We start from the raw sequence: 12397 nt of genomic DNA, 5'->3' as shown, positions 1-12397 counted from the left end.
CCATTTATTACAATATAATTACAAATTAGTCACAAGTGAGCACAGGTATTATAAATGATGCTCACACACCAAAATAAATCAGTACCTGCTGCTCAGTTCCAAGCACACACACCTCCTCAGAAAGTTCTCAACAGAGGTATGTAAGGACAAAGCTAGACCTGAGAAAAGGACCAAATTCAAGAGCTGCATAATAATCTATAAGATTAGATTAAATAGATGGATGAGACACACTAATGGGATTCTGAGGAGGCCAGTGAATGTGCATCTAGGTGCATCATCCAAATTGTAATGCATGGAACATGCTAATAATCGCCAAGGACGGTGCCAAAACCAAGCCCAGAGTGATCATTTCTTTGTAAAGTCAGTACATAGCCTCCAAGCTGAGAGTCTTGACAATGTTCAACATCAAAATCTGCTGATTGTGTCAGATTTAAGACCTATTTCAAGCCACTCAATGCCAAAGAAATATAGAAGTCTTTATCTGTAGCTGTAATATACTCTGCGTCACCAAAATACAGAGTGCTAAAATGGAATGTTGAGATAATATTTTACATTTATCCAGACTTTCATCCTAAAAATCCCAATTAAAACAATATCTAATTATATACAAAACCACTGAAATGTAGCCACCTCTAGGGTGAAGGACACGCAGCACACCGTACAGAGGTAGAAAGCCCTGACTCTCAGCAAAAGTGCTATGAAAACTTCAGTCTCAACAAAAAGCACAGAGCATCTCTGTTTATAAGGTTATCTTGAAAACAAACCGCCACTTCAACATACCATCACAGTAAATCACACTGTACTCAATTTTGCTAGTTGAGAAAAATCTAAGAGCTAAATATGAGGAAAAAAGAAACACAAACTCATAACAGCCCATGAAAGAAAAACAATTAGCTGGAAGAAGAAACTGAACTGAAAGGCCAGTATTGAGCACCAGTTTATATACAGTGTGTGCACATTTTTCATCAATCAGTGCACAAGCAGATAGTGTATATTTTTTCAGTATCTCCCAAACCCACACAACTTAATCCAAAAGTGAAGATATATGCATCAGACTTAAAAATTAATTTCAGAGTAACAGCCGTGTTAGTCTGTATCCGCAAAAAGAAGAACAGGAGTACTTGTGGCACCTTAGAGACTAACAAATGTATTAGAGCATAAGCTTTCGTGGACTACAGCCCACTTCTTCGGATGCATATAGAATGGAACATATAATGAGGAGATATATATACACACATACAGAGAGCATAAACAGGTGGGAGTTGTCTTACCAACTCTGAGAGGCCAATTAATTAAGAGAAAAAAAACTTTTGAAGTGATAATCAAGCTAGCCGAGTACAGACAGTGTGATAAGAAGTGTGAGAGTACTTACAAGGGGAGATAGAGTCAATGTTTGTAATGGCTCAGCCATTCCCAGTCCTTATTCAAACCGGAGTTGATTGTGTCTAGTTTGCATATCAATTCTAGCTCTGCAGTCTCTCTTTGGAGTCTGTTTTTGAAGTTTTTCTGTTGTAATATAGCCACCCGCAGGTCTGTCACTGAATGACCAGACAGGTTAAAGTGTTCTCCCACTGGTTTTTGAGTATTTTGATTCCTGATGTCAGATTTGTGTCCATTAATTCTTTTGCATAGAGACTGTCCGGTTTGGCCAATGTACATGGCCATTATGCATCCGAAGAAGTGGGCTGTAGTCCACGAAAGCTTATGCTCTAATAAATTTGTTAGTCTCTAAGGTGCCACAAGTACTCCTGTTCTTCTTTTTGCGAAAAATTAATTTGTTGCCCATTTCATATACTAATACAAAACTGTTAAGTAAGAGTATTAACATTCTTTTACTGCATCTATGGCCTTTTAAATGCTTGATTACGTCCTAAAGTCACATCTCTTCTATATCCTATATAATAAAATGAATAAAAATAAGCAATGATAATGAATATATTTAGAGTGATACATGAAGTCTGAAGAGTAAAAAGAGAACCCCTTCCCTTGGATGTAAACTGTGCAACCTCACAGAACACAAGAGGGTAATCCAGCCTAGGATTTCAATCTCCTGTAACCTCAGGATTTCTTTCTGTTCTTTCAGAGGAAAGAAATCTCAATTTAAATAGTGGTGTTATGACAACTAGACTAAGCTTTTGGCCACATTACTTTTTAAACTTCAGTATTCACTGGCTATTGTTGTTCTATAAATAAGTTAATTAAAGTATAGGATTCCCTTTTTAATGAACTGAACATAATTCCTATGTTTCAGAGTAACACTTCACATTCAAAAAGATGAAACACAAATATCAAAAATATGACCACAAATTTAAATAAATGGTTTACAAATGCAGTATGCATTAATTTAAAGAAAACCTTTTAAGAATCTTCGAGGGTTGTTTTAATCCCTCAGCCATAGCTTTTAATTTTCCACGGTCTATCATTTTCTTTGATTTCTTTGTTTTCTTTTTTGGGGGGAAAATAATGTACTTAATCCCAGCTTTTCGAGCTCTCTCAGCAAGAACCATGTCATCATCACTATCCTCTTGTCCGGTAAAAATAGGGTTTCTTTCCATTGGTATGTCTACCAGTGTTGGTAAAGGCTCATCACAGCTTTTAGTCAATAGGTGCTTAGCAGGGGAGCTTTTCTCAATCTCTGTCTCAACCTCTGGCTCAGATATCTTTTCCTTCATAACCTTCAACTCTTTCATGCTGGTTTTGAAATTAGCAGAAATCTTTAACACTGTTCTGTCTTTGAAAGCAGACATATCTGGTGCAGAGACTGATCTTTTAATAAAACTTATCTGTTAGAAAAAAGAAAGCTGAATTTATTTGATGTTCATTTGAAACAAAATTTATGTATTACATTTACAGAATTTTAGTAGATTGGATTTTAATATTTAATTTAAAAATAATAAAAAGATACATAATTTCATAGAAGTTATACTATTCAAAACATTTTTAAAATAGTATTTAACCTAAAAAAAACAAAAACATTTGTCAACATGTTTTTGAAAATACATAAGCCTATGCAGTAACACATCATTATTTGAAGCTGACAGAAGATGTTAATCTTAACAGCGAAGTATTACAAGGAACCAGAGATGAAGATGGAGCACTCATAGCTTTTATTCAAGTTTAATTTTATTCAAACCAAAAAATTTACACCAGTGGAGCCACCATTCATAGAAACGTGTATTGAGACAGGCATGGAATCAGCACTAGTGATACACTGTTTATCCTAGACACATGGAAAGAGAGGCAAGATGAGAGGAATGTGGTTTAATTAGACCAAAAATTTATTACTTATCTGGGAACTACCTGGTGATAATTTGTACAATGTAGGCCATGATTCCTACCTTCATTATTTCTACCTAATGGAGTGCTGCCATCAGCCACCGTACCCCTCCACAGCTAGTCTCAGCCCACTGCTGTGACCCCTATCACTGTCCCTTGTATGAGGATTAATGGGCTAGGGAAAGTGGGTTGTCTCCTCCCTGTACCAGACATTAGGAGTCCCAAGCCCATTCCCCAGCTACTTTAGGGAATGTGTTTGTAAAAGATATGGCAATTTCCTGCACTATCCTTGAAAAACCTTATTGAATCAAGTGTATGTAACCTTGGAGTACATTGTATTAATGCAAAGTTCATGTATTATTGTGGGTCTGGATGATCAAAGGACTATATTGAACAGTGTGGCAGACAAAAATAGTCTATTGTAGTGCTTCTCAAAGTCGGGCCGCCGCTTGTTCAGGGAAAGCCCCTGGTGGTCCAGGCCAGTTTGTTTACCTGTCGCGTCTGCAGGTTCAGCCGATCGCGGCTCCCACAGGCCGTGGTTTGCCGCTCCAAGCCAATGGGGGCTGCAGGAAGGGCGGCCAGCACATCCCTTGGCCCAAGCCGCTTCCTGCAGCCCCCATTGGCCTGGAGTGGCCAGTGGGAGCCGCGATCAGCCGAACCTGTGGACACAGCAGGTAAACAAACCGGCCCAGACCGCCAGGGGCTTTCCCTGAACAAGCAGCGGCTTTGAGAAGCACTGGTCTATTGGGACATATGAAGTGGATTTTCTGGGAAGTATCTATGCGATATGAATGCAAATTCCCCACCTCCGATTATGCAAATACCCAGCCTTTTGAAGCTACCCCGTGAGGAGAGGGCCTTTGTCTTCTGGTCACCTGTTACATGAGGCCAAGATCAAAGATCCATGCTGTATCAAGAAAAGACTCAACTATTCATGGTTGTTCTCATTCTGAGCCAAGGCTGGTATGAACTTGTAACCACAGAAAAACCCCTTTGAAGGACTCGCTCCTATCAGAGCCCTTGTTGCAGTGAGGCATGATCTCTGGTAAGCTTATTAGCATGCACATAGATTATTTTGTTGTTTGAATATGTTTTCTCTGTAATGCTTTCACTTTAAGATTAAATGTGCTTGCTTAGAAAGAGCTGTGTGGTAATTTGTAACTGCTGGCAATTACAGCATTTCATAACCTCTGGAAAGAAAACAAAGCACAGACCCTAGTCTGGTAAGGCAATCTGGCTTGCTGGGGATATCACAGTATAGGCAGGGAACTGTACAGCCTGGAAAAACCCCAGTCAGGCAGAAGAGAGGTGATGGCTGAGGAGCCGGGAGATTAGAGTGGGTGTCAGCGAGGGACCACAGAGGGTGAATACAGGTGCAGTTGCGCTAAACTGTGATATCCTTCCCCTAAATCCACTTCCAATTCTGATTTATCAGGAAACTGGATGCTCTTTGAGATGAGTACCTGCACTGGACACCTTATACCTGCTAAGCTGTTGCAACTTGACCCATACCTCCTGGCCTACCCTGTTAGGTCTCTGAGTTGCTAGGGGAAGGTGAAAAAAGCCACCCCATTCTAGCAACTCTGGCAGTGAGAGAAAAATCCCTTTCCTGTCCTCAAAAAGGTGAAGAGCACAATGCTCGCAGCAGACCAAAAATCCAGTCCTCTGCTAATCCCAGGGATGGGAGGGTGGGGAGCTGCTAACTAGGCATGAGAGGGGGCTCAGACTGGAGGGACAAGGTTTATATATCCTACACTAGATGTGCAGAAGACAATGGTTTATCTTAGCCCCACTGGCCTGCCCACCATCTGAGGTGATGTCTTCTTCCCCCCAACCCAAATCTGGAGGGGGGTACCCCTAAAGGAGCTACTACCCTTTCTTCCCCACCAGTCCAGACAAAGTCTCCCCACCTTGAGGTTGCAGGGATTGCAATTTGTGCTACAGGGAATCAGAGTCAAAGTGTAAGGGGAACTGTATACTGCTATACTTTGTGTAAACAGAAAAAACACAAGCTGATTACATCCAGGGATACAGACCAGCTGTTTCATGCTGGTGTTTCAACTGAATAATTATAAATCAAGTATAATTTGCAACAATAAAAGTCTGTTTTGCCATAAGATTTTACATTATTAACTTCAATTCACTGGTCTACTTAGATCTTAGAGTTGAGATCTTAATGAACAATGTATTCCTCCAGACCTGTACTTTCACTGGTGGGAGCAATGATTAGGTTCTATGGAGTGTATGGTTTTAGAAGCAATACATGGAATATAGGGCGGACTCTAAGGGATCAAGGGAGCTGGAGCTCACAGGTGACTGTGTTGATTTGTCGCCATACCCAGTATGAGCCAAGGAATCGGTGGCCTAGTTTCCGAGAGGATCTGTCCATGCAGATGTGTTCTGTAAAAAGCCATACCTTTTGTCCTACAGATCATGCAGGCCCCTGTTGTCTACACTTGTCCACATGTTTTTTGTAGTCCTCCTTCACCTTTTTAAGGTGTCCCATCACTTCATCTTGTATGTGATAGATGTGTTGTACTAGGTCCAATGCAGAGTTGGCAGAAGATATGGGTAGCTATGGTGACATCAAGGGTGCTACCCACAATTGATAAAGAAGGAGCTGTGGCCTGTGAATGCATGGTCTGCATTACTGTACAAGTACTCAGCACAGGGAAACAATGAAGACCAGTTATCCTGGTAATGGTTGATGTGGCATCATAAGTATTGTTCGAGGATCTGGTTGATTCTTTCTGTTTGGCTCTTAGACTGAGGATGGTAGGCAAAGAACAGGTGCATATGGACTCCTGTTTAATTAAGGGCTTCATGCCAGAAGAAGGCGGTAAACTGTGGTCCCCAGTCAGAAGTGATGTGATACTAGAGACTATGAAGGCAGACTACATAGTTTATGCAGAGTCAGGTGGTTTCCCCCACAGAGGGTAAACCCAGGCAAAGAATGAAGTGAGCCCTCTTAGCAAAGCAATCTATCACTGTCAGAATGGTTGTGAAACCACTGGATTCTAGTAGTTGCACCACAAAGACTAAGGAAATTTCCTTCCAGGGCCAAGATGAGGTATCCAGAGGTTAGAGGAGACCACACAGTTTCTGGCATGGAATCTTGGTGTCGACGCACACCTGGCAGGAAGCTATAAAGGTCTCTATTGGGGGGCACATTCAGGGCCACCAGAAGAAACAGGACATTAATTGTCAGGTTTTATATCGCCCTAAAGTGTCCTGCCAGGGTGGAGGCATGGCACAGTTGAAGAACCACCACTCTTTCAGGTCCTGGGGGAACACAGATGCAGTCACTTTTAAATGTGATCCCCGCCTGGATGTCATGTCATTTTCAGTTGATAATGGCTATCTGATGTGGTGAAATTCCAGAGACAGGCAAAGTGGATGAGTGCAAGCAGGTTCTGGCAGCAACTCGTATTGAGGAAATTATGGGACTTGAGAACATTGGCTGGTTCTGGACTGGGCCCCTCCTGAGTCATAGCCACATCCTCATGACAAGGCATTGCCCTTGCCATTTCTAGTTCCGGGCTGGTAGGTCAAAATAAAGTTGAACAAGGAGAAAAATAGGGTCCACCAGAGCTGTTGTTGGTTTAGGACCTTGGCACAGGTACTTCAGGTTCTTATGATCAGTAAACGCTTGGATCCGAAGACAGGCCCTTCCAAGTATTGTCCTCACTCTTCAAAGGCAGTCTTAATTGCCAGGAGCTCCTTGTCCAAGATTTTATAGTTTCACTCTGCAGGAGTAAGCTTCCCCAAGCAGTAGGAGATGGGGTGCGGTATTTTTTCAGGTGCATGCCTTTGGGAGAGGACTGCCCTGATTGCCATACTAGAAATGGCTTCCACAATCAAAGCTTATATCATGTCTGGGAGGGCCAATACAGGAGCAGTGGTGATGGCAAGCTTCAACTGTTCAAATCCATGCTGGGCCTCTAGCAAACAATGGAACCAAGCATTTTTCCAGAGTAGGACAGTGAGGGGCTTGGCTTGTTTTGAAAAATTCAAAATGAATCTCTAGTAAAAGTTCACAAAGCCTGAAAAATATTAGAGGTCATGCACACATCAGGGAGCTAACCAGTCACAGACAGACTGGACCTTGCGCGTATCCATCTTGATTCCTTCTGGAGACAGGATGAAATCCAGGAACTCGGAAGAAGTCTGATCGAATGTGCACTTGTCAAGTTTAGCATAGAGTCTGTGTTGTTGTCTGTACAGTCCTAGAGAGACTACATGAGTGGTGTGTTGGTCCAGATCATCTAATATCAATATATTATCTAAATATACTATCACAAACTGGTCCAGTAGGTCTTGTAGCACATTGTAAATGAAGTGCTGGAACACTGCTGGGGCACTAGTCAGTCCAAATGGCATACCTAAATATTCAAAATGGCTATAGCAGGTCTGAAAGGCAGTATTCCATATATCCCCTTCTCAGATACAGATGAGACTGTAAACTCTCTGGAGATCCAGTTTAGTGAATATGCGGGCAGCCTCCACATAGTCCAAGAACTCAGGGATCGGGGTAGTGGGTAATGGTTACATATTGTTATCTTATTTAGGGCTCAGTAATTATCCCAATGTGGAGGGAGGATTTCTGCATTGTTATTCTCGAAGACATATTTGTGGCGCTTGGGAGAGAAGTTCCATCATTCCCCCAGCAAGTGTTTCAATGCAGGCAACTACACCTACTTGAGCCTACTTGGGTTTGGATACAACATTCACTGGTCCCTGGCCATGCTGTCCACCAAATTCTGACAGGAAAATGACCTTGTGCTATGGCCAGTGAATGAAGTTCAGCCAGGAGATGCCAAGGATCTGGAAAAATGGAGGGAATGGATCACATTGAATTGCATTATTTCTCTGTGTCCCTCAATAATGGCCTCCAGTGGGAGAGTATCTTTGACAACTGGACTTGAAGACAATTTCATTAAGAGTTTCACTCATGTCAGGCATGGCCTTGCGCAGCAGGAATCTGTAGGACCCAAGCTGTACCTGCATCCATTGAATTGTCCACTGCTCCCGAACTGATGTGGGCCTGTTTGAGGGGCATCTGTTGTGAGTCCCCCAGGATGTGCAGCTGGATAGGTACCTGAGAATGAAAAGTCCCTGGATAGGGCTCAGGGTGTGTCTCAGTAAGGGACTAGGGTATGGGGAAGTTCTCTTCTCTAAAGGCCCAACTGGAGATCAGAACCACAAGTTGGGAACCAGAGTCACGCTGGGTCAGGATACCTTGGCGTCAGAGACAGAAGACAAACTGGACATCAGAATCATGAGTCAGGAACTAGAGTCAGGCCGAGTCAGGATACCCGAAGGTCAGAGGCTAAAGAAAAAACGGAAGCCAGGAACCACAAAAATTGCCAAGTCAGATGCCTGGAGTCAAGCCAGGTCAGGATGCCAGGAAATCAAGCAGGTGGAGCAGTTGCAGGAAGCACAAGGCAGAAAGTCCAGAGAAAGGTGGAGCAGGCCAATCAGCAGCTCTGGGACTCCGCCAATCAACCTCAGGTTCCAAACCTCACACTGGGGATGAGCTTTATGGTTCCAGGTAAGCGATTGTCAGCAGACTGCTAGGTGGAAGGTTGAAACGTGGCTGCTATCATTAACCCTGCAGTCCTGGGTTTGAGAACCATGGTTCATAATACCCAAGGAATTTTAGCATTTCAATATTTGGTTTAATTCTGAATAACAAAACCAAATTTTTCAAAATTTCTTGCAAACCAGAAACCCTAAAAAATGTTTCAGAAACAGCAACATATTGTGTTTCTAAAATGAAATAAATTCCCAGGTCCAGCAGTAGTGCAGCAGTGATCTTAGATCTTGTCCAATTTATATGTGATTAAGTAGGTAAAGACTACTCACATGAATAAAGGCCCTAACCAATTCCCTCTGAAGTCAACAGGAGACTCTCAATACAGACCTCCAGCTTTCTGTTTTGATATTAAAAGATTCCAAGCAATCCACTTGAAAGAGAACTTTGATTTAATCTCATTTTTTTTAATTAAGCAGAAAGGAAAACATTAGAAAAGCAACAGAGTCCTATGGCACCTTATAGACTAAAAGACGTATTACTTATGCTCCAGTACATCTGTTAGTCTATAAGGTGCCATAGGACTCTTTGTCGCTTTTTACAGATTCAGACTAGCACGGCTATCCCTCTGATATTGGAAAAGCAGTTAACTTTAAATATTTCTTATATAGTATTATTATGCTGGAAGTATTCTTTCTTAAAATTTACTGCAGATTGAAACAATCAAGCACCAAAAGGATAAAAGTTGGTCTATAAAATCTAGAGGAAAAAATAAATAAAAGTGACTAAATTACAGTACCTTTAGTTTTTCAGTGGCATAAAAATCTGGGCAGGAATGGCATCTTCTTAGTGTGCTTTTTGCCTACAAATAAAACAAAATGAAAATAGGTCTATCATAGTCCATGGCTAGTAAAAGTGGAGTCTTAATTTACTTTGTTCTTAATTACACAATTTTCAATAAGAATGATAGTTCTTCCTGACAAATTTTCTGTTTTAGAGCTGGTTTTATGCTCTGAATTCATGCAAAAACTATGTTAACACAATGCTAGGATTACAAAGTTAAAATTAAAACAAAAGCAGGAAAACGTTAAGTGGCTGTGTTACACATATTTCTTATTATCAAATCTTGGTTTTTCTGTTAGATATGAAGCTTAATATAGCTCTAGTTATGTTATTAAATACATATCATAAAATATTACCAAAAACAAAAATTTAGTTAGTTTGACAGCTTAGGTTGCATGAGGACACACTCACTTCTCTTAAATCTTGAAAGCATGTAAATAAGAAGCTAAAGGTAAAGTCTCTAACATTCATTCCTACCTTCACATTACCTACAATGTGGTCAATGACACACACCAATATTCTATAGGGTATTCACTTCATCTCCAACAGGTATAAAAAAGCAACTCCATCCAATTCATAATCTAATGCAAAAACTTAATAGTGACCTCATATGTTTTATATTTACAGATTAGCACATTTGACTATCACATAGTCCATTCTTTTGGAAAGTTATTCTGCCTTAATTCTGCTGAGATTGCCATCACAGTTTTGCACGTGAGCATGAGTTGGATGAAGCTGAGATATATACTCCTTTTCAGTAGGTGTGTTCCAATGAGCTAATGCAATTGTCCCAGAAGCAGTATGTATGACTGCTGGGCTCCTGGTAAGGCCAGAATGTGCAGTGATGTCATTAAAGGGCTATTCTTTACTTGAAAATTAAATTAAGTTAGAACATGCCTTTGAGGAGTTGTATTAGTTAACCTGATGTTAAATGCTGCTTTGCAGTAGACAGTAAAGACAGGGACAAGGCATGTTTAACATTGTGTCAGCTTGTCGTGGTTAAATATATAGTTCCAGTAGTTTACCCACAATCAGCTGACACAATGTTAAACACAGAGATCCTTGACTGCAAAGCCATGCTTAACAGCATGTTAGTTAACATGACTCAAAATTGTGTTCTAACACAACCTACTTTTCTAGTGAAGACAAACCTTGGAAGTTAAACTCCTTTCAGTTAAACTTCTTTCCAAAACAACTGTTAATTGCATTACAGAGAGTCCTACAGTATCATATAATACTTTTATAATAGTGTGAAAGGGTGAACCAGGTCCTTTGAGGCTCCCTGCTGGAGGCCTCTCAGTCCTACCACATCTTGCCCCAAGAAAGGAGCAGTGAAGGTTTGTCCTCCAGGCCTGCCTCTAAAGGCTGCGGAAGAAGCCAATCAGAGCACAGCAGCCTCAGATAAAAGGAGCTGCAGGGGTTGAGCAGGGCAGTTCCTGGCTGGGACCAGAAGAGGGAAAGACAGGGAAACAGTTAACTGACACAAAGTATCTTTGAGTATAACAAATTTATCCAAAGATTAAAAATGTTTTTGGTAAGCCCTTAACTTTTGAAAAGGAAGCAATTGGGAATAATTTAAATTGAAAGCTATTTTATTGAGATACATACATACCACCATATAACTGTAGATGTCAAGATCATCCTCAGACTCTGAGTCTTCTTCATCTTGAAGGTCAGCAGAAAAGTCTTCAGTTACAACACCCTCAATAACATTGCTCTGTAATATTAACATATTTAATATTAATTTTACATTACTATTAAAATTTTAGTCAGCTACAGTAAATATAGCAATATGCCAATTACTAAAGAACATACTATAGCTAATCTAAAGTTTAGGGCTGTCAAGCAATTAAGAAAATAAATTGTGATTAATTACACTGTTGAACAATAATAGAATACAATTTATTTAAATATTTTTGGATATTTTCTACATTTTAAAACATATGTATTTCAGTTACAACACAGAATACAATGTGTACAGTGCTCACTTTATATTATTTTTATTACAAAAATTTGCACTGTAAAAAACCAAAATAAATAGTTTTTTTCAATTCACCTAATGCAAGTACTTTAGTGCAATATCTTTATTGTGAAAGTTGAAATTACAAATGTAGAATTATGTACAAAAAAATAACTTCACTCAAAAATAAAACAATGTAAAACTTTAGAGCCTTCAAGTCCACTCAGTCCTACTTCTTCTTCAGCCAATCACTCAGACAAACAAGTTTGTTTACATTTGCAGGCGGTAATGCTGCCCGCTTCTTGTTTACAATGTCACCTGAAAGAACAGGTGTTCGTATGGCACTGTTGTAGCCAGCATCACAAGATATTTATGTGCCAGATGCATTAAAGATTCATATGTCCCTTCATGCTTCAACCACCATTCCAGAGGCCATGTGCCCATGCCAATGAAGGGTTCTGCTTGACAATGATCCAAAGTGGTGTGGACCAATGAATGTTCATTTTCATTATCTGAGTCAGTTGCCACCTGCAGAAGGTTGATTTTCTTTTTTGGTGGTGTGTGTTCTGTAGTTTCCACATCAGAGTGTTGCGCTTTTAACTCTTCTGAAAGCATGTTCCACACCTCCTCCCTCTCAGATTTTGGAAGACACTTCAGATTCTTAAACTTTGGGTTGAGTGCTGTAGCTATCTTTAGAAATCTCACATAGGTACCTTCTTTGTGTTTTGTCAAATCTGCAGTGAAAGTGTTCTTAAAATGACCATCATCCGAGACTGCTATAACAT

The 12397-nt window shown here is 40.4% G+C and overlaps 1 protein-coding gene across 3 annotated transcripts in view; it reads right to left on the bottom strand.

Moving 5' to 3' along the window:
* Window positions 1-12397, bottom strand: part of TTC6 (tetratricopeptide repeat domain 6) — a 152359-nt gene that overhangs the window by 73127 nt on the left and 66835 nt on the right. For all 3 annotated transcript variants that reach the window (XM_054028288.1, XM_054028287.1, XM_054028289.1), the window contains exons 9-11: window positions 11265-11369; window positions 9609-9671; window positions 2356-2783 (exon numbers count right to left, since the gene is read on the bottom strand). In XM_054028288.1, coding sequence (XP_053884263.1) covers window positions 2356-2783; window positions 9609-9671; window positions 11265-11369 — 596 coding nt within the window. The remainder of the gene's footprint in view (window positions 1-2355; window positions 2784-9608; window positions 9672-11264; window positions 11370-12397) is intronic.

This window comes from Malaclemys terrapin, chromosome 4, assembly GCF_027887155.1.
Source record: "Malaclemys terrapin pileata isolate rMalTer1 chromosome 4, rMalTer1.hap1, whole genome shotgun sequence".
NCBI classification, from domain to species: Eukaryota; Metazoa; Chordata; order Testudines; family Emydidae; genus Malaclemys; species Malaclemys terrapin.
This window is presented reverse-complemented; position numbering and strand designations above follow the sequence as displayed.